At 38.0% G+C, this 23,652-nt stretch overlaps 1 protein-coding gene and 1 non-coding gene across 3 annotated transcripts in view; one reads left to right on the top strand and one right to left on the bottom strand.

Annotated features, from left to right (window-relative positions):
- Nucleotides 1–2,101: 2,101 nt before the first annotated feature.
- Fbxw2 (F-box and WD repeat domain containing 2) overlaps nt 2,102–23,652 on the bottom strand; it is a 28,931-nt gene continuing 7,380 nt past the window's right edge. Inside the window, exons 4-8 of one of the 2 annotated variants that reach the window (XM_005007953.4) lie at nt 15,554–15,748; nt 13,395–13,528; nt 11,002–11,088; nt 10,256–10,425; nt 2,102–2,770 (exon numbers count right to left, since the gene is read on the bottom strand). In XM_005007953.4, the coding sequence (XP_005008010.1) occupies nt 2,482–2,770; nt 10,256–10,425; nt 11,002–11,088; nt 13,395–13,528; nt 15,554–15,748 (875 nt within the window). In that variant the 3' untranslated portion in view covers nt 2,102–2,481. The remainder of the gene's footprint in view (nt 2,771–10,255; nt 10,426–11,001; nt 11,089–13,394; nt 13,529–15,553; nt 15,749–23,652) is intronic. The other variant, XM_005007954.4, reaches the window with a different exon arrangement.
- LOC111754337 (small nucleolar RNA SNORA2/SNORA34 family) lies at nt 8,955–9,091 on the top strand. Its single transcript, XR_002789040.1, has one exon. It is a non-coding gene; the product is annotated as a small nucleolar RNA SNORA2/SNORA34 family (small nucleolar RNA).

Genomic DNA, 23,652 nt, shown 5'->3' with positions numbered 1-23,652 from the left:
ATGCAGGGCAGAGATGACCATTAAATCAGTAACCTCAAGTACTGTCACAGGCTAATTGACAATGAAGTCACTTACTCTCATCACTGCCCAAAGTCTCCACAGACTCCTTAAAAAGATTCCAGCTGCATTCTGGTTCCTTTTCTACAAGGACAAAGCAGAGCTCATGTATAGAATTCAATGTGAGATGGATCAACACACTGAGGACAGGGCAGAACTCATACACGTCACTGCCAGGCAGCTTGAATCACCCACCAGTGGTACACGTGTGACCATCTCACGAGGGACAGCAGTACTTCTACCCAGGGGAACAGGCTGCCCGATAGGTCGCACATGTACTCGGTGTTGGTTCAAGCCAGCGGAACGTGTTAACTCCAGACTTGGCCCGCGGATGAAGATGCTCTTCTTTCACCTAATCCCCTTGGAATTTCAACACAATTATTAATTAAACCTGCCCTCAAAACCAACCACTGATTCTAAGGTCCATGGTCCTGCTCAGTGCCAATATTGCAGATTCGAGAAAAGCCATGTTTCCACATTACAGCTCACATCACTGAGCTCTGCCAGAGCCCTTTGCCCATCTGTTAAATGGCATGCTTAGTATCAGAGGCAGCAAGAAAGGATAAGCTGTGTGCCTAGGCACACTGAGGTTCCAACTCTCAGGTTCATCTTCACACCACTGTCCTGTTGAGGCCACAATAAAACATGTGGCTCCCTTACTCCTGTTACAGCACAAGAGACAGCTTCCATCATCGGTCCCTTCTACCTTCTAACTCATGACAATAATGTCGAACCACTTCCACTGTTAATCTATAGAATTCCCTGACTTTTTTTTTTTTTTGTCTTTTTTTTCCTTTTTATCGGTACCAGGGATCGAACTCACGACTGCCTGCTTGCAAGGCAGGTGCTTATGCCGCTGAGCTAAATCCCCAGCCCTAAATTCCCTGACTTTAAAGAGGATGGAAGATCTTTAAAGAGGATCTACAGACTGTAGATGTTTTTTTAGCCCACTTTATTATAAATAATCCCCATCAGCTGTCAAAATTTTAAAAATCAGGGGATGTCAAATAAAAATCTGAATTTCTACCTACTCCTGAGAAAAACCATGCCTGTCAACACTGAGTTGTTTCTGCTAATGATAAAACAGCTAGAACTGAGTAACTTCACTCTTAGATGCATTTTCCAGGACCCCACAAATCCTACCCATTTTTGTTACCTGCATGACTTCCTAAGGCATTTGAGTTTACCAACCCCAATCCAGAATAACTTCTTCATTTTAAAAATGAAGAAAATGAGGTTCTAGGGAGAGAAAGGTAACTTGCTTGATGTCACAGATCAAGTTAGGGGCAAATGAGGAAGTCAGGTTCATGGGTCTTTCCCTCCCAGTTAGCACATTGCTTCTGGACAGAAGCCTAACTCCTACAGCACCTCCTCCACCAATTCCTGATGTTTTCCCAGTGGAACCTGTTACATACTTTACATTCCCTTTTTATTTGTTCTTTTTATGTCATTGATTTCCTTACAGATAATAACTTTGTATCAGAGGTTCATTTAAATATTATTGAAGAAAAAATCAGAGAATTCAACCAAACTGCAGTATCAACTTTGTACCCTTCAGTTGATGCAGTACAGGAAGGAATCTTTACTGTACACCCGCCTGCACAAACAAGAACCAAGAGAAACAATATGCCTGAGCTTGCAGGTTTCTAGGTAATACCCAGTCACCTATCTTCCAGCCCAGTGGCCCTTGTACTACTTCAAATTGCCTCTGTGCTGCACTCACCCAGGAGCATTGGTAGGGAAGCTTTCTTCACATGGAAATACATAAACTACAGAAGTACGTCACATTTTAATCATGCCAATCGTGACTCTGCCAAGAACTAAGGTTTAGAACAAGTTACAAACAATCGATTTATAGAATTAGATTTGTACTGGAAGACAGACTTTCTGTAGAACTGGTATTTGGTGAAAGTTCATGAAAGTCACAGGACTTGGTGGTCTTTGTAACACTGGCACTTACAAAAGCTAAGCCCCATGTGAAAAAGTTGCTGTAACAACATCATAGCACCTTTGCTTCAATGTCAAACAAACAAACAAAAAAAGCTATGGTAAAAGTTTTTAATAACAGATTGAATGTGATTTCATAGGCAACCAATTAGCAGATGAAACATTTAACTTTACTTAAAACCAATATTCCACTGAAGAAAGATGAACTCCAAATGCATCCTCTTACAATGACCAACAAAACTAAGTACAAATGAAGTCAATGGTGTACCCCATTAGCATGCTGTGCTGTATGTCAATAAAACAAGCCCTCCCCCACCCTGAACCCTGGCCCCTGGCAAACATAGATAAATGATTGTGCACTGCGTGATGATATCATTAGAAGAGAACTTTGGTTCATGCAGTCGGCTACCAGAGAGGTTGCACCCAAAACCTGCAGCCTTGGCACCCAAAGTCAGTCAGTGGTGGTGGCTCCTGGTGTCAGCCATGTTCCTTCCACAACACCAGGTGAATACTGTGGTCAGGCATGCTGGTGGCAAAGACCAAGCCTGTGTCATTGTGCCCGTCCAGTCCATTCAGCCAGGAAGCTTCGCCTGCCAGGAAACTCGAGCCTCTTTTTGATTTCCTGTACTCTGGCAGAGGCCAGCGGCTAATCAGGCTCTCTGTCCGCAAATCCATGATGTACAGGTAGCGGTTGTCAAACAGCAGGGCAAAGACATCTCCAAAGCCAAGCAAGGCCAAGTTCGCTACCTCAGGAGTCTTGATGACCCTACAAGAATAAGAGTTAAAGGATCATGAAGCAGAAGTCAATTTTGCTTCTGTTGATGATAATGTAATCATTTCTGGGGACACTTAAAACCAGCATAAAATTCAAGCAAAGTTATCATTAAATGAAAGAGTTTGCTAAAAATGAAAATAAGACAAAGTCCAGTCCACTTACTGGAAGGAGGCTTTTAGTCTGATTAACATGTTGGGGGTAAGTAGTGTCTGGTAAAGTTCATAAAAGCACAAAACATCCATCCAGGCTAAGAAGGCTCTTACATATCATCTAGCATTCTTACTCCTGAGGTGAAAAATTAAAGCCCAGGCAGGGTAAACATTTCAGCTAAGGATTCCCAATTTGTCAGTTACTAGTCAGAACTAGAAGGCTACAGTCAACTCCTATCACTAAAAAGACTTATCAGCTCCTAGAATGCCGAAACATCCTGAAGCCCAGAGGAAACCTAAAGTTAAGTGACTGAAGTGCTTCTCTACTCAACAGGCACCAAACACATAGGTTTCTTTCTAAAAACAGAAGCTGCAAACATTTAGAGTTCTCAAAATAATTTAGAAATATTTAACAATAACAGGTTCCCAAGATCTTTTAGAGAAAACTGCAGGAGCTGGGAGGGCAGCTCCAACTTTCATAGGCTGGCAATTTCCAAAAACATCAATGACAACGGCACAAAACAGGAGAAATAGAAGTAAACAGCAGCACAAATGAGAAAAGAAAAAAAAACAAAACAGTTAAGCACTGTTTTTGTTGTCTGGATTAGTGAAGTACAAGGTTGACCAGAAAATCTGGTTTCTTTTTAGAAGCACTGGCAAAAGCTGTAAGACAAAAGGTATAAAAATACTACTCTATACAGTATGACTGGCTCCAGGAAGAGAGAGTTTATGTGTTAACAAGTACACTGACCAAACTAATATGTATCTACAAAGCCGGTGAGAACAGGGAGGGCCTGGTAACCAGATTAAGAAGGAACAGTTGAAGGATACTAGCTGAGAGGCGGAGAATGGCAGAGCCAAGAAACTATACATCATTACTTCTCAGCAGGATGTTTAAGAGCAAAGCTTGCTGTAGAAGACAGAACCAAGATGAAAGAGAAAGAGTTATAAAGAAGTAGAGTTCAATCTAATGTTAGAAAGAAAGAAGACATTTATTTATCATTTACTAAATGGCAGGCCTTGACCCTAATAAATAACGTTATCTCAATTCTCATAATGCAGTGGGGTAATGATATTATCTCCTTTATACCAGTGAATAAACTGAGGCTAATCACACAGCTAATACAATGGAGTCCTAGCATTTGAGTCCAGATCTGACTCCTGAATCCATGCTTTTTTTTTTCATTTTCAGCTGCTTCCCAAGAAGACATCTCCACTCATAGACACATAACTCCTAAATGAATGAATCAGAGGACAAATGAATGGATTTCAACTGAATAGATGTTCTGAGTGTCAGACATGCTGAGTGATGACTGGTACCTGGGTAGAGATGATTAAACAATGTTTGTCCATAAGAATAAGAAAGAAACAACATGTGACTGAGAAGGTAGGAACATGCTCAGTACAAATGCTGCAATAAATATAATGGGAATATCAAGGTAATCAAAATTGTTCTTTTATCAGGGGACTTAGAAGCATTTTTGCTTTTGTGTATTTTTTTCCTGAAGAAATGGAACTGAGTATTCCACATTAAGAGAATACTAAAGGTCTTTCTACATTTTAAGAATTTCCCTGCATAGGCAAGATTTTAATGAATATTGCTGCCAAGTACAGTCAGTCAGTGGAAAGGCAGGCTCATGAAGACATTTCAGCGTGTCATCATCCATCTTACCACATCTGGCACAATGTGACTTCTGGCTCTTCCACGAAGTAAGAATGACCATGAAAGATCAATGTTCTGAATTAATTTAAGAAATAAAAGGAGACTCAACAGTGCTACAAAAGACACAAAAGAGGACTTCCAGAGCTGCTTCATGAAGCAGCAAGAACACTGGGATAAGTGTGCTGAAAGTGAGGGAGAGCATTTTAAGTGGCATTAATAACGGTTGGGAGTGGGGGGCTCTTTTTTTTTTGCCATACTGAGGACCATACCCAGGGCCTTTGTATTGAACTATATTGCTAATCCCTTTGAGACAACATCTCACTCAGCTGTCCAGGCTTTGTTCAAAATTGTGATCCTTCAATCTTAGCCTCTTAGAGTGCTCAGATTACTGGCATATACCACCATGTCCAACTTATTGTTAAAACAAAGCAAAAGAAATTCTGTGGAGCCAGGTGTGGTGGGTTATACCTACAAACCCCAGCACTCGGGAGTCTGAGACAGGAGGATTGTTGTAAGTTTGAGACCAGCCTGGGCTACAAAGTGAGCTCAAGGCCAGCTTGAACTGCATAGCAAGACCCTGCCTCAAAAACCACACACACACACACACACACACACACACACACACACACACACACACACACACACACACAAAGTATCTATAAAAATAAGAAAACAGGTAAGTTCTGATCTTTTGCTTAGAATGAGTTCACCTTTCTAGATGGAAAATAAATTGCTGTTTTAGGTCCATAGGTTATGTTCAAGGAGCGCATCCATCCAAAATCATTTCTAACTATATCCCATGGTGCAATCCTTTATGAACATGTCAAGATGGAGTCTGATCCCTGGGAAAGCTGGAATTAACCACAAGAAAAAGGGATAAGGTGTTCTAGATGAGTTACCATCATGAACTCATTACTATTTTCCATCAGCATGACTCATGTTCATTTACTCAGCATTTATTGAAAACCCTTGTAAAATATGCTAGCCACGGTTGGAAACAGCAATGAACAGTAAATAAAGCAAAGGTCCTCACCTATAGTCTGCCCAAAGCCAAATATATTAGCCAAACCTGCTTCCCTATTTCTGGGACAGCAAACCTATTAGAGCCTTGAATAACAAACAGCCTGCTGCAGCACAAAGCCACAGGTGCACCACCACTCTCTGTTTCCTCATTCACTCACCTAACTGCTCAAGCTGGTAAACATGGTAACCGTTTAATTTTCCTCCTTACTCAAATCACAGATTCATCACCAAGCTCTACTGATGTTACTGTCTAACTTTTTCTCTAATGTATTCATTACACTCTCCAATACCACAGCCCTGGCGCAAGACACCATCTTGGCCTACACAATTGCTAAATTTTCTACTGGTCTCTCCCCATGTACTCATATACTCTTAATTAGTAAATTTCACCCTAAAATCTGATTCTATTACCACCTTGCTTAAATTTTTAAATATTTTGATAGTTTCCTACTGTTTTCCCATCTCTAACACGTGAATTCTTCAAACAGCAATCTCTTGCTCTGCAGCACACCAACACTACATACCTAGCCCTGGCACTTAGAATCTATATATCTTAAAGCATATATATATATATTTAAAAGTACCCTGTATTGTGTTCCTTTTATTGCAAGCATTAAATAACTTGTATGTAATCAAATTTTTGTGCTTGTTTTCTTGTTACTCTCATACTAGCAAGCGAACATAGACCCTGATACAAGCTAGCCAAGTGCTCCATCAGTAAGCTACACCAACCCCTATATTTAGCTACTAAGTATCAATATTCTCTTTAGCAATTTCCATGGGTTTGATAAATATTTCTTATCTTCCAGTATGCATCACAATGCCTGACACAGACAAGTTTCAATAAATGTTGCTAGTAAACAAAGCAGTACTGTAATGAATGCAAACACTAATTCCTACTAACAAGATCCAAAAGGACTAGGAAAAACAGCTGGAAAGTCTGGTAATTCCTCAATCATCAATGTAAAGCAGAGTACAACTGGAAACTGCATAGGTCTAGAAATAGGGCTTAAGAATGGTAAAGATGACTCCAAAGACAGAAACACAAATATGCTGCAGAAACAAAATGCAGATCTTGATAGGCTTGCCAGGTCTTTTACTTTGATCATTTAAAAACTTTAAAAAACAAAAATCATTGAGGGGGCTGGGGATTTAGCTCAGTGGCATAAGCACCTGCCTGGCAAGCACAAGGTCGATCCCCAGTACCAAAAATAAGTAAATAAATAAGTAAAACTGTAAACAGGTATCCCTGCTGGGAAACTGGGCTCTTGACCCTAAGTAACTTTGCCTGCTACACTGAGATAACCAAATTGAAGAGACTGAATCACACCTTAGACTTACCTAGCAACATTCTATCACTTGTACTTTGCTTCTTTTGGATTAGCTTCAAAGTTTAAGTGGCCCTACCAGATCCAGCCTATGAGGCCACAGGATATATACTAGTGTCTCAAAAGAGATCAGTTTATTTGTCTTTGGAGGATAAAGGGCAGATAAGAGAGAAAACAGAAAATTCAAAGACAACTCTGAACTTAGTACTTCCCATCATCAAACAATCTTGCTGATTCATTATTTTTAGAGCCAGTGCAACAAACACTAAAACCCACCAGATCCTTCATGTGGGCTCTAGGGTCTTTAACTGCCATTCTGAGTATAAACTATATGTGAAAAAAATAAATGCAGGATCAAATTAAAACCTTTAGCAACTAAGCAATGAAACAGCTATGATACTTCCATTCCGTGTTACTTTTGCATCCTCCTTCAAAAACTGTAATTCAAAGTAAAAGCAATATTCAGTCAGAAGATGTGATCATCCCATGACTTTTTAAAAAAAATATCATCTTCTTCCAAAAGTTCCTTTCTCACTTCATCGTTTCCCCTGTACATTAACTACATGGCTACTGGATGGCCCAGCCATGGATGGATGAATGCAAGATATGCAATGCTGGGCAAAGCCTCCATCATGTCTCAGCTTCGATTTCCCCATCTATAAAACAAAGACCTTAGGCTAATGTGTTTAAGGATGTTTCAATCTTATTTTCTCAAAGCACAATCATCAGTTATTTCTAGAAATGATTCTGATGCCTCTGAAATCTTACTGGTCACAACACTGATCAGACTTCAGCAAGAATTGAGGTTATAAACTTCATGACCAGTAAGATGTGGCCTCTTAAGCCAGGCGTGGTGGCTCACGCCTGTCATCCCGGCACTCGGGAGGCTGAGGCAGGAGGATTGTTGCGAGTTTGAGACCAGCCTAGGCTACAAAGTGAGCTCAAGGCCTGAACTGCACAGCGAGACCCTGTCTCAAAAAGACAAAAAAAAAAAAGCTCTTAAAATTTTGCTGGCTAACTTTTATGCTTTGATTTTGTAACTTTAACAACTATTGTTAAGATGACAACTAGCAATTTTATGTTAATTTTTTAAAAATTCTGTATTCTACTTTTTTTTTCTATTTTGCTTTTTAAATTTTCTCTTCTTTAAATATTTTTTAAAAAATAAATAAATAAAAATTTTGCTTCCCACACCAGCGCATCAAATAGTCATGCATAAAAACAATGAAGAGAATGATCAGTTTCCTCTATTCTGCCTGGTCAGCATTTCCAGACTATGCTATGTAACATTAACTCTGAACTGTTAACAGGCAAGTACAGCAGGTTAAACAAATTCTAACAGCTTTCTTACTGTAAGGTTTCTCAGAGTTCTTGCTAGTAAAGATCTGCCCTGTACTAGGTTCTCACTATATTTAATATTTATTTATAAATGGGGAAACTGAGGCACAGGGGAATTGAGAAATCTACAGAAAATCATGCAGCCCGTAATAGATGGCACTGGGTCTTCAACCAAAGCCTATCAATAAATTTTCTAATTTATCACATAGCACTGGCTGCTACCAGCCTCAAATATGCCAACAGACACTGCTAATATCCAAGCTGACCTATGGTATGGGATGAATCACAAAATTATTTGTCCAAGAACCTTTTACTTATTTCTCTGGAGAGAAACCCTACAAGCTATACTTTCTGTAGGTTCCTCTGCCTACTCATCAATAGAATACCACATAATCTCTCAACCCCACTAAGGTGGCAAGGGTCATATAATAATGCAGAACTGCAACGAACTACAAAGCAGAACTTTAAATATTAGTAGTCTCATCTGAGTCCCTCATTTTTCAGAAAAGCATGCTAAATCATGTAAGGGGAAGTAGTTCAAGATTTCTATGCATTAAAAGAGGACTGGGGCTGGGGATTTAGCTCAGCAGCATAAGTACCTGCCTTGCAAGCAGGCGGTCGTGAGTTCGATCCCCAATAACAGTTAAAAAAAAAAAAAAAAGATAAAAAGAGGACTGATCCTGAATCAAGGCTGGCAGCTTCCTGACACTGTTGGTTTCAAGCAGGAGCCTAAAGAGATGTCTTTCTATGGTCTGTTGGCCATTTCAGAACTTGGGCAGTGAAATGGTCAATTCATTAGAAAAAAAACAGCTTGAAGCAACTCCTCCCCACCCTGGTGAGCAGCTGTGATCGAGGCAGGCTCCAGCGACCCAGGACAGAAGCTACTGGCGTTTACTGGGACCCACGCCATGCTGGGACCTGGAGCGCCAGGAAACCAAGCAGCCACCACCCTGTGAGCGACTGTGAGCATGGCAGGCTGCGGTGGCCCAGGACAGGAGTCACTGGCATTTACTGGGACCCATGCCGTGCTGGGATCTGGAGTGCTGAGAAACCAAGCAACCCTTCCCCCCATGCCTGTTTTGTTTTGTTGAACTTCAATGAACATGAAAGCATGGACAGCTATTTTGAGGAGAACAAGAGACTCTACGACAACCATTAGTGACTTCCCTATTGTCTGGGTTTTTTTTTTTGTCTTTTTATTTTATCCGTACCAGGGATCAAACTCATGACCATGCGCTTGCAAAGCAGGTGCTTATGCCGCTGAGCTAAATCCCCAGCCACTATTATCTGGTTTTGAAGACCTAAAACACTTTCCTCATTCTATTCAGATCAGTTTTATACTATGTTGTTTTGTATGAATTCTCTGTATGCAAAGACATGGACAACTATTTGGAAGAAAACAAGAGACAAATATGATAGATAGTGAAGATCTCAGGTTATCTAGCTTTGAAATTTATTATCTCTTACATTGCTTTCTTATGTCCTTTTTTGTTCTGTTTTATTGTGTTCAATTTTACCCCCTTTAAAATTAAAAAAAAAAAAAAAAAAAAAAAGAGTAAAAAAGGAATTAGAATCTGGTCCCACTATTCAGGAGGCTGCCACAGGAGTAATCCAAGTTCAAGGCCAGCCTGGATAATTCAGGGAGACCCTGTCTCAAAAGGCTGGGGGGGGGGGGGGCAGGACCAGACAGGGGTACAAAGGGCTGAGAACATAGCTTGTCTCTGTGTTCAAACCTCAAAACTGTATTAAAAAATCTAAAGATCTTTAGGTTTCAGCATATAACCCTTTTTCATCTACTTACTGCCTCAAAACATTTTATCTGTTACATTTAATACATATATAACTGTCTGTAACTGTTATAGTAAATATTTCCCCAAAATAAGATTATTTACTAGTATATTCAAACAGTCTTCTCTTTAGTACTGAACTACAGCAGCCTTTCAAAGTTAAAATATGAGGTCTGACAAAACATCACCTGAGAATATCATAACTGGCAAAGTCCCACTGGTAGAGACCAAGTGCTGAACTACAGACAATGTATTTGCCATCAAAATGAAGTCTTGGTTGCAGGCAGATACTTCTATCCTCAGAGACAGACAGTGTCTTTAAGCACTTGCAATTGATTTCTCTCCCAATTGGCCAAATCTAGAGGGAAAAAAATTAGGAAACTTGTGACATCACCATAGAAAAAAACTGCCCTTCAACAATCTGGCTTGCATTTCCCAATATAAGAGACAAAGTAAAATATTCCTAAAGACTCAGGTGTTATAGTCAAGAGTCACAGATCTGAGACCTGATTCATCTGTATAATCTTATGTAAAATACTTAACCTCTGAATCTCTATTCCTGTTAAGAAGATAATGTCTACCACACAGATGATTTAAAAGATCCAATAAGAATATATGTATCTATAAATGCTTTGCAGATTATTATAACAAACGACTGTTTCCATAGTTTATTCCTAGAAACTAATACAAGTAGGCAGCTGTCTTAAAAGTAATAGTGAAAATTTTTTCTGTGGATAGAAATCAGAGTTACAAACTGCACAGTACACAGAGCTAGTGCACCATCTCCTTTTCCACTGGGTATAATGACTTGGAGGAAGACATTTTCAGCCTCTCTCTTACAGTCTCCCTTGCTATATCACTTAATTTTCTTGTAGTTGTCATATATTTTGTTGTCGTTATTGTTGAAACAAAGCAATGGAGAAAAAAACCTCACCTTGATCTCATATTTGTCTGCACTTAAGAGGATATAGTCTCCAGGGCTGTGCAAGAGAGACCTGACCTTGCACTTTTGCAAAACCACCTGCAAACATAAACATTAACATGAATCCTATGTTTATACTGCTCTCATTTCATTTTTAAATTAAAATATGAAAGTGCACTTGAAATTATATGGTATGCTAGAACTAAGCTAAAACTCCATTACCAAGTTAACTGCTACTGAGAACTTTACCAAAACTAGGTTCAATATTATTAGCAGTATCTGAAAGTATTCAATGTCGGCAGTATTTAATCTTTAGTCTGGAAACAATCATTAGGACTAATTTTTAAAATTATAAAATGTGATATAACAATAGAAAATGTAAGGAAAAGAGAATACAGACACAGCAGTATATGCAAATGATCTGTTTTCATATACATACACATTTCATATACATTACAAAGGAAAAAGCACTAGTCCTGAAACCAGAAGAATGTGCCATGTACTAACTTTGCAAAACTGGGAGAAATCATCTAATTTTTTTTTTTTTTTAACGTGTTGAGAATCACATTCGGGACCTGGCATGCTAAGCAAGTATCCTACCACTAAGCTACATCACCAGTCTTATCTAAGCTCTGTTTCTTACTTTCCTCATCTTGAAAATAGGAGTCAAAGCACCTATTACTTCAGGTCAGGTAAATGAAGATGAAATAAAAACTATGTAAATAATAGTAATTAACAGAAGCTGACACTCCACTAGCACTTCGGATAATCTGTAAATGCTAGTGACTTCTGTTTAAAAACTGAAGGCACTGAACATGTAGTTACTGATCTCACACTGTTCACCCTTTAGCTCCAACTAATTCCCACCCAATTATCTTTAATTCATTCAGTTATCTTTAATTCATTCTTCCTTGTTCCCCAAAGTGAATGAGCAAATTCAGGTGCTTTTAACCTTAAAGATACATTCCTTTCTTTTTTCACTGCCACACAAGTTAGGTCCAAATCATGGGCAACTCTTGATTACACTAAGCCTAACTGGTCATCCTGTATCTACTATTGTGCCTCACTCTAATACATCCACTCCTTACTCACCTTGGGTTTCTCAAAACATGTCACATCAGGCCCTTGATCAGAACTTCTTGATGTTTCCTAGTAAAATTCTGAGGTCCACTGTCCTTACTATGGCTTAGTAAATCATATACAATTGTCACTTACATATCCACTTTCCCCAACTACAGCAGAGCTTCACCAGTTACCTTCTGGCCACTAAATATTCAAATTTCTTTCCCATTCCTGGGTCTATATATGTATCACATCTTCTGAAACACTCTTTCAGCTTCTCTTTCCTGCTAATCAGATTTTTTGCTCTCAAAAAGCTTTTCCCTAGCAAGAAGTGGTGGTACACGCCCGTAATCTCAGCACTTGGGAGGCTGAAACAGGAGGACTGTTGCAAGTTCAAGACTAGCCTGGGCTATAAAGTGAGCTCAAAGTCTGCCTGAACTGCATAGCAAAACCCTGTATCAAAAAGACAAAAAAAAAAACACCCCTTTTTCCTTAACTTTCTTATAGAATACTGTACTTTCCATCACAGAACTTAACATAATCTGTAACTATACAGCATTTATTTGCAAAATTACTGCTTAGTAAAATCTTTCTCCTACTACACTAACATCAATAGGGGTAAAGTTTGGATCTGTGGTATTTTGCTCAATCCAGTGTCCTCAGTCCCTTACAAAAGAGTGCTAAAAGCTGAAGAAAAGTGCTTCCAAATAGCATATCCATGTTAAAGTTGATCTCACACCAATCTTGGCTTGAAACTGGGTAATACCACGCACTTTTTAAAAGAATTTGTACACGTTTCTTTGCTCCATTTGAGGGGGAGTGTTGATTCTGCAGTGCTGAGAATTGAACCTTAAGGAAGTACTCTACTGCTGAGCCATATTTTTAGCACCTGCCCCACTCTGGAAACATCAGTTTCTCATAATGAAAACTGCTAGTTTAGTTAAAATAGAAACAGGCTCATTCCAAAGGGGAAAATAAAGTATCCACAATCCTCACCTTCAAGATATTGGTGCATAGCCAAGGATACAGCTCAGCAGTACAGCACCTGTCTGGGAAGTGCAAGGTCCTGAGTTTGATTCCCAGTATCAAAAACACCAAAAAACAAACAAAAAAAACTGGTGCATAAACATTTATGTCACTCATTTGTTAAACTATTTACTAAATGTCTTCAATATGCTGGTCATTGTCATACGCTATCACTCTTTGTGACTGCATCTAGTTCATTTATGAATCATCTAATACTTATAAGGCAGTGTCTAACACTTACAAGGCATTGTCTACCAACCTCCATTGCCCATCAAGAAAAGCCTGACATAAAGAAGGTTTCTTCTAAGTTTTCCTACCTTGGTGACCCATTCCGTGTGCCCAGTTAGTGTATTCAGGCATGTTCCAGCAGATAAAGCCCATACTTTCACAGTGAAGTCTGCAGAGCCACTCACCAAGATATCCAGTTCATCATTGTAGTCCACGCTAAACACTAGTACATATAACATACACAAAATTAAAATACATCTCTGTCAAGGCAATTTTTTATAATAAATGTTCAAAAACGTTTATTCTTTCCTTAGCTACTCAAAAGCTTTCTAATCAGAGTTATTACACGAATGGTACTACTCAACCAGCAATTTTGTGATTAAGAACAATTTTAAAATTTTTATTACAATTATAGTTTATTAAGATTAGAAATTCCCAGGAACAATGCAATTTTGTATTCATGCCAGCTTCAGAGTAAGGCAAAACCAGTGATGAAAGTAATGCCATCCCTTCTTAGGACTGCCTCCCTGACACCTGACAAAAATTTGCCTACCTTGTGCAGGAGAGAAAACATACATAGCCCTACTCAGATTTGCAATGACAGTAAGACAAAAATGTAAAGAACACAATCTGCAAAACACTACTCAGACTCAAGAAAAGCCAACATAGGAAAATCCAAGGACCAAAAGGTCAGACTAAGTCATTCACTCAAAAGTGTCTGAATTTCTTCCCAGCTGTATACTTAGCACCTAAATCATTGCAGACAGTACAGCAAATACTCAGTACTTGTTTTAAGTATCTGCCAAGAGACACTGGGGACCCAAAGATGAAGACATTGGTCCTCCCTTTAAGAAATTCTAAGCACAGAAAAGAGGAGGAAGTCCAGAAAAAAGTAAAAGTTTACCTCTTGCTAGGGAAACACCAAGGAGAATGACTAACTCTGCCCAGGGCTACCAGGGAGGACTTCAGGGAAGAGGCGATTTTGGAGATGGGCCCTGAAGGATGAGTAGAGTTTATCAAGAAAAGAAAAAGAATATTGTAGGTAGAGGGAACAGCAGAGACATGGAAAAGCCACATCAATGTCCAGGAAACAGCAAGTAGAATATCTTTTTAGCATAGGGTTCTCAAAGCTGGTCAGGAGTAAAAGCATCTGATGTCATAGTGTATCTTGACATTGTAGAATATCAATATACAGTTTAATACATAAGTTCTATACTATATTATACGTCATGAAATATTTCTACAATAAATGGCAGCAGATAGCAAATAAAGAAGAAAAATTTAACAGGTGCATAAACAAAAAGGGAGGGCAGGAGGATGCTTTAGCAGCAAAACAGATACTTAATCTAAAGAATTACTGAGCACCAGATAAAAGTACAAGGAACCCAGGACACAGGGTGAACAAAGCAGGAAGGATTCCTGTCCTAGGAAGGCTATGGTCTGGTAAGCAAGCAAGACTATCATACTTACTTGTATGATGAAAGTTGTGACAGCACAGATTATGGAGAAACTACAACAGACAGGCCCCATCTTTTCAGGAAGTCCCAGGAGGCTTCCCATAAATGTGATGCTTAAGGGCATAGCTTGCAATTTATAAAGGCAAAAAGAGAGGGAGCTGATTGCACAAGAGGCTGGGAAATAGCTCAATATGATTTCTATATACAGCCCCAAAATACAGTAGAGGGAGAAGCTTGAGTCTCAAGGTTACATTTAAAAGACCAGTTTTCTGCAAAATAAGGCTGCTGTACTTATATTAGAAAATATTCAGGAATATTTTTATCTCTCAGTGATTACTCCCTTTAATAATTTGTTAAGCACACTCCCGAAAAATGTAATCTGAGAAGACCACAACAGTTGTGAACCACCTTTATTTCAAAGGATTGTCAGCCCTGAATCTACAAATAAAGCCCTCAGAATTTACAAGTGTGGGACTTAATCCAGTTTGTTAATATGGAATTAGATTCTGTTAAACAGAATATAAATGAAAACAGGCAAGGGGAAAGTAACTCTCCCAGCACAAGGGTATATAGAATTTTTAAACGCAACAAGAAAAAGTAAAATTGTACAAAATAGCCCAACTAAGAATAACTGAAAAAAGGGAAATAACTGCAATTGAGAAACAGAATAAAATGGAAGCGCAATTTTAAAACACATGAAAAAGAAAAGGTTTTATGTACTTGACTCCATGTTTTAAATGAGAATAAAGCAACTGTTAAAACCCTTAAAAAAAAAAAAAAAGGCAACCCACCCGCCCCCGTGTGCCCCCGGAAGTGCTGGGTTCTAGCTCCGGAACTCCATTCCCAGCAGGCCACAGTGTTGTCAAAGGAGCCTGTCACAAGCTTCTGTTCATCAAACTTCACCGCTGCGCAAGTGTGGGTCTGGATGCCATAAATGCACTGCCCTGTGCTTACATCCCACAGCTTTGCAGACAAATCATCTGACCCTTCAAGAGAAAAGCAGGGAGGTTAATATGAAAAGTCACCTTGAAGAAAGAGAAAAAAAAAAAAAAAAAAATCAGACCCTAACCATGCTATTCAAAGGAGAGTCTCAAAGGCCACCTTCTCTAGTATTCTCCAGCACTCCCACTTCAATACTTAGAAAACCAAAGTAGACAGTAATATAACTTGCCTCAATCACACTTACTTTTTTTTCTTGTTGTTGAGACAAAATACTGGATGACCAAAGTTAAGCGAAGGTTTATTTCTTACAGGTTGGAGGTTTTAGTATATACTCAATTGGCTCCAAGGCAAAGTGCCATGGCTGAGGGGCAGCAGTTCATGGTGGCCGCAAACAACAAGTGCGAACAGAAAAAAGCAAGACACGCCTTTTTCTCTCTGTATGCTGGCTTCACCCATGGGTGGGTATAGCACTCACACCACCAACCCAGTGCCAGACAGTAACCAATCACAAATGGTAGGTGTCCATGACAGCATTAGACTTGGGGGAAATATCTGACATAAACCACAACAGTCACCAAAATCATATCAAATGCACTAGGACAGAACTCAAGCTTTTTGGTTTAGTCCTTTTACCTTAATTTTCTAAGCTATAAAAGAGTATTACACTGAAACACAGCTTGGCACTTCCACTTGAAAAAATTTCATAAATCACCCAGGCATAGTGATACATGTCTGTAGTCCCAGCACTCAAGAGGACCACCATGAATCTGAGGCCAGCCTGGACTACATAGCAAGACCTTGGCTCTAAACAAACAAATACATCTTTAGTTATTGTAAGTTCTTCAATTTGAACTTGAATTGCATGGCTATTAACCTATAATGTCAAGTTTACACTTGCATGCTTGTCCTCTACACAACAGTCCAGAATAAACAAGGAATGCTGACTAGTAAAGCTGTATGTTGGAATATAGCCCACTTTAAAGCAAGTCAAAGATAAGCCTTAGAGGCAAGCATGGCGCCTTATGGCTATAATTCCAACACTGAGGGACACTGAAGAGGATCACAAGTTCAAGGCTCACCTGGGCAACTCAGTGCAACTTTGAATCAAAATAAAAATATAGAGGGAGCTGGGGTTGTAGGTCAGTTCAATCCCTGGCATCTTCCCCTAACATGTACACATTAAAAAAGAAAAGGTAAATTTCAGATTATAGACTAACTTCTGCAAAAGCTAGCCATTACTTTTTTGAACTATCATGAAATAAGTCAAAGAAAACCAGAGATAAGTTAGCCCCAGACATTCATAGCAATTACACTAAGAAGTTGTAAAGTTCCTTAACATTCTATAAGGAAAAGTATATTTTATTTGTCTCTGAAAAAAATGTTATAATAACCACAGTGTTACAATAACCATGGCGACAATTCAAGACTTTGCTTTAAATCAGTTTAAAATCATGATAAACCTGAATCTTACAGCCTACCTTTAAAGAGTCAAGAGAAAGGGTTGGAGATTTAGCTCAGTGGCATAAGTGCCTGCCTGTCATGAATTCAATCCCCGATGCCACCAAAAAAAAAAAAAAAAAAGACTCAACAGAAAGACATTTGGGAGGTTGACATTAAATATATAAACTATAATCAGAAAAGCATCAAATAACTAGTTTTCAAAAAACTGAAATGGGGAAGGGACTATAGCTCAGTGGCACAGTACCTGCCTGGCAAGTGTGAGGTCCTGAGTTCAATTCTCAGTACTCAAAAGGGGGGGGGGGGACTTACATCAGAAAAGGCAAAAAGCTGAAATGACCAAATAAAGACAATAAGAATCCCAACTTTAGTCAAGAACCACTGTTTCAATTTTTTTAAAAAACCACTTAGGAAAAACAAACAAACATGATTTTGACTCTGGCAAACTATGTGGGCACAGTAAAATGAAAACTATTTATTGTTACTTTGTGAATCAGGATTCAAGTTTCCATCTCTATAAAAATGAGGGGAAGGACTGAGTTTTCAATGACATTAGAATCATCAAGTTTTATGAAAACACATAGACGGGTTTGAGTGCATGGCTCAATGGTAGAGTGAACAATCATGTTAAATAAAGAAAAAGAAAAAAACCCCACAAGCAGGGCCCTATTTCAGAGATTCTAGTTCAAAGTATCTGAGGTAGAATCCAATAATCTTTACAATTTGTCAAATGATTCTCACTCATCAGCAATATTTTAAGAACCAACACCCTAGAACAGTACTATTAAAACACATACAATTTTAAATGTTCTAATATTTAGAAAAGTAAAAAGAGCCAGGCATAGTGGTGCGTGCCTGTAATCCCAGCAATTGGGAGGCCGAGCAGGAGGATTACTGTGAATCTGAAGAGAGCCTGGGCTACAAAGTGAGTTCAAGGCCAGTTGAGTCAAGGTCTGCATAGTGAGACCCTGACTCAAAAAAAAAAAAAAAAGAGAGAGAAACGAGTGAAAACAATTTAATGGTTCAATTCAATATGTCAAAAATGTCAACACTTCAATATGTAATCAGTACAGAAAACTATTAATGTATGTTTTACATTTTTACACTTTAAAAGTCTTTGAAGTCTGATACCTCACATTTCACATCTCAATCTGCATTAACTAACCATAGTTCAAGTGTGAAGTGGGGCTTAGTGGCTACTACGCTGGACAACACATCTGAATAGATAGTTTTTCAGGTTCTTTACCTTGGGTATTTTGTAACTATATTCTTAAGAAGCCAGAAAAGGGAAAAAAATCATTTTAGGTCCTACATGAGCTTGGTTCTGATTTACTGCCAAGTTCAACAAGGGTCTCGTTCCTTCAACACATACTAATGGAAGTTCTGTCCTGGCTCTGCTCTCACGGTACTTAGTCTATTTGGGAAGACAAGAAGGTCAAACAAACAATAATTTCAGTGTACTCAGTGTTAGGTAGCACAAAGTCCACAGCAAACAGAAGATGGGGACAAAAAGTGTGTGACAAAGCCCTACTGAGACAGGTGACTGTGCTCCTCCACATGCTAGCATTGCACATACAGGCCTCACCAGCTGGAATTACACGCTCCTCACTTTCACTCTTACTTGTCTTCAAGTGAGGATTTGGGATGTTTGAAGAAGGGATTTCATGTCTTTGAAAAACTTATGTTTTAACTAGTTGAAATTTAAAGGATGAATAAGTTAACTAAGTCAAAAATAATTTTTTACATATATACCAGAGATCAATAAAACCTCTTTTGTAAAAAAAACCAGCCATAAATACATGGGCTTTACGAGGAGTCTCTGTTGTCTACTCTTTTCAGTAGCATATGGCCCACAGTCCACTATTTGCCAAACCCTGATATACCTACTGCATATGTGTATACTAAATACATACAAATAAGCATTGAGGACAATCCATAAACAAGTTTTTGGAAGCCTCATAAAAACAAAGAACTATTTCCATCACACCACAAAATGCACTGTATAAGATATTAACTATGTTTTTGGTATGATTGGGAAGTAAAGTAAGTTTGAGCTCTATAACTTTATCCACATTCTTTTTTTTTTTTTTTTTGGTACCAGGGATCAAACTCACAACCTAGCGCTTGCCAGGCAAGCACTTTATGCTGCTGGTCCCTTATCCACATTTCTGAAAGGTAATTATGACTGTATCATGGAAACTGCTTTGGGGAAACAAAACTAGGGGCAAGAAGACTAACGAGAGAATAAACAAAATGCAAGCCTTACTTACAACAGAGTATGTATTCAGTCTTAAAAAAAGAATGAATCTCTGACACATGCTACAACATGAAGACATTATGCTAAGTGAAATAAGCCTTATATTATATGAGGTTCCCAGAAGAGTCAAATTCATAGAAAGTAGGACAGTTGCTGCAGCCTGAGGGTGGGAGGTAGATGGACAGTTTAATTCTGGAGATTAATGATGTCAATGGCTGCACAACACTGTGAAGGTACTAATGGCATGAAATTGCAGTTAAAAATGGTTAAAATTATAACTTTTGTTATATATGCTTTACTATGCTTTGAAAAAACCTTTAAACTCTAAAGAAACATTTTAAAAAATAAGGTTGAGCTCCATTTTGTAGTGGTACAAGTCTACTCCTGTTAATCCTACGCAGGCCACTGCTGTCTCTCTTTCTGGTTATATTACAGTCCTCCCATCCCATTTGCTGCACTGACCCAACAAAGATAATCAATATGAATCCTAGCAGTGAAAGAGGACTAAAGACCACTAGAAAGAGAACTATTAGGTTGCATGAAAGAAAAAAATCACTCTCAATTCAGAAAATATATTATTTATATATTAATATATTATTAATATGTTATTTAATATATTGATTTTTTAAAAAGCCCACAGGGATGGGTATGTAAGAGAGAGACAGAAAAACGAACTGTATACCCAAATGGAGTAAACTATCTTATCCAGTTTAAATATTTAACTAAAAGAACCAGATCTCAGCTCTCAAACACCTCTCGAGGCATTTGGCTCTATTGACCATCTGAATAACCATTTACCAGTGCCTCTTTAAGCCAGCCGTCATTCTCCTTGAAACTCTTCATATTCTTCTGTTTCTTTCTCCAAGTACATTCATCAAAGATCTACTCTAGCTCTGTTCTTTTTCCTTTCTCAATCTGCTTTTCAAATTTCACTGCTCTAACCATAGTTGTGATGTTACTAACTTCTTAATCTTTCTGTCCAGCTCTGAGTACTATTCAAAACTCTGACTCTGCATTTCCAAGTACTATGGAAATCTCTACTTAGGGATAAAAATAAAACTTTAATTTGAAAGATTAATTAATTCCATTTGCAATCTAAAGCACTTGTATATCAAAGCAGCGAGAGGGAGACTCAGTTGTGATCATGTGATGTTCAGCATGACATATTACTCGTATTACAAGATATCACTCACTTATCAAGTTAAATGTCTTAGAGATGTCTGCTACTGTTGTGAAACACTCGTGGAGCAAGCTACTTGCAATCCAACATTTGACTATACAATAAGCAAATGAATTCGGTTCATCTCCAAGTTGAACTTCATCTGCTCTCTAAAACTCATTCTTTCATTTCCTAGTCTTGTTATATCTACTACTTTCCTAGGAAAATAAAGTGAGAAACCTCATCCACTTCTGAAATCTCTCCTTGCCACATATTTAATCCAAATCATGTTAAGTCTATTTAAAGACTGCTCTTTTATGCAACTGGTATTTTTTAAAATCTTCTCTTATTTTTAAAATTCCAGACCTATTTATCCTGACCTACATTATAGTAGACTAATACTTTAATTTTTACACTCAGAACTCAGAGGTTTTGAAACTTCTGTCCGGTCTCAAAAGGAGTGGTACCACCACCTAAAGGAGTATTTTAAGAGGCTTGTGGAAGTTGTTTCAATTGTCAGTGAAGTAGATGGGGGACCTTACTGTCATCAACTATGAAGACCAGATATCTTGGAATATTTGAGGCAGTAGATAAAAAGAACCCTTGATGGCTCTGCCAGAACTCAGAAAAGAAATTATTTTTAGTTTTTTGAGCCTAGAATCTATTTTGCAAAGTATATTTAACTACTCACTGAATTTTCTATCAGCTCAAAGGCCAGATAAATTCAAGAATAATGTACTTTGAATTGTTAGAAACTTAGAAAGTCATTCACCAAGTGAAAGTACATCATTAAATGCTAACTATAACACAAATACAGCATGCATGTATAACTTACATTCATGATGACAAGTGTAATCACGTGTTTACTTCACTGACTTCACTATCTTCCTGCACAGCCACACTTGAGCATTACATATTTAAAAGTGTTCTTTTAAATAAATTAACCCTTTTTACTCCTCTGAGTCAGTATTTAGGCACTCTATTAACTTTAAAAATATGTATAGGTGTTGATAATTTATTTCCATGTTATTTTATTTATTGATCTTTTTGAGACAGGGTTTTTCTGTTCAGGCTGGCCTTGAACTCAATTTTGTAGCTCAGGCTAGTCTTGAATTTGCAAGGATCTTCTTGTCTCTGCCACCCGAATGCTGGGATTATAGGCGTGTGCCACCACACCTAGTTTTATTTCTTTTCTTTCTTTTTTTTTTTTATTTAAGAGGAAAAAGAGAAAAACACAAAACAAAACAAAGCAGTGTAAGGTTACACATAATACAGAACTACCAAAAAAAAAACATAACAGTAAGAAATCACCTGTTAATAGATTACATATTATCATCTTGGAAATAGTTGCTCAAATCACAGTATCAAAGAATACAAAGTAGACATTCAAACAGAGAGACTGCGAACAGCTGTGTTCAATGATCCAAAAACATTAATATAGTCAGCTATTTAACAGCCCTATACACACTTGCTGTTATATCCGTTAGAGCTCTTTTTTTTCCCTTCCTCTCTTTTTTACAACAAAATTTACACATTTTGGATTTTATTACTCCTTAGTTCTTATTACTTTTTGGGGGGGGGAGAGAATAAAGTCAAATATGGCAAAACAAAGCTGTCAGTCAAGCCTGGTTTTATTTCTATGAATTCAAGACAAGAAAATATAAAATTTCATAAAAGAGAACTTGAGTATGACAATATGTACCACTGGTCTACATGGAGCAAGAAGTTCTAACCCTGGCTTTTTTCTACTCAGAATCTTTTACGGCTTTACTTCTAGAAAGTTGTCCAAATTCATGTTCCCAGATTCCATTTTTTTACAACATAGGTACATCTATTTTTCATATTATATGAGTCTAAGCAGCATATGAGTTCTATATGTAGTCTAAAAAGTCCAACTAAAATGAATTTTATCTCCTCCTACATGCTCCATGCTTAGCACTTCCATGCCTTTCCATATTGGAAAATCCTTATTCTGTATCTTATCTAAGATCTACTCATTCTTCAAGCGCCAATATAAATAACTGTGCAATTTTTACAAGTGCAAGAGATTATTCTTCCTGAACAACTGTATAATTTTTTTTCCGTGCACTTTCAACTATGTCACTTTAATCATTAGAGATTGTTTTTGTTATTCAACTCTAAACCAAAGGTCATATTCCAGCAGCTCCCAGCTGCACACAACCTGATCATATTTAAACAATCTGTGTAACACTTAAAAAATCAATACTGAAAAAAAACCCCACTATTTCACATAAATCTAGATTTAAGGCTTCTCTTACAAGTGAGATTTGGCCACTCTGAGCCTAAATCATACATGATAATAATTCACTATAATGGTGCCTACATTCTTTAGGATGGCATAGTTCATCAAATGGAGATTTTTACCTAAGTCAAATCACATTCATGACCCTACTGGGCATATTCTTGGGAGAACTGCTCTAATTCTTCCAGGCATGCTCTCACACTGTCTTCTACCAAACATCACAAAGCACACTTGGTTCGTTTCTTACTATTTCAAAAATAAACTGCAGAACAAAAAACTATCTCACAATCTATACCATCACATTTTCCATCGGTCATTGATAATATTATCTTATTACTTGCTCAAGGTGCTAACCTCAGTCACTGCAAGCTTACTGCCAAATTTAGGATCTCACAACTCTACAAAAATTCATACTCTTAAGAAACCAGATGACACAAACAAGTTCTGTAACAAGTACTTCTCGTACTAGTGAAGTCCCAAAACTGCTGCTGTTAAAAATAATAATAATAATAATAATAATAATACTTTAGATCATTTTCAGCACCCCTGCATAATTTTCTTTTCTTTTTTTTTTGGTATCAAATTTATTTTGCAATGACATAAGCATTGCCCAAATATGGGGCTAATACAAACAGCAGACTTTAAGTCTCCAGCATGGTGCACTGCTCTGGGTGTGGATGTCTGACCACCTCGCCACTGCATAATTTTCAATCTGCTAACATAATCAAAGTAACATAACATATAGATCCACTTAGACTAATCTTCAACGGCAGGGTTAGGGGGCTAAAGATGTAGCTCAGGGGTTAAATCC

Source organism: Cavia porcellus, unplaced genomic scaffold, assembly GCF_034190915.1.
Source record: "Cavia porcellus strain 051 isolate PalLab524CR breed Dunkin Hartley unplaced genomic scaffold, mCavPor4.1 scaffold_1, whole genome shotgun sequence".
NCBI lineage: Eukaryota > Metazoa > Chordata > Mammalia > Rodentia > Caviidae > Cavia > Cavia porcellus.
This window is presented reverse-complemented; position numbering and strand designations above follow the sequence as displayed.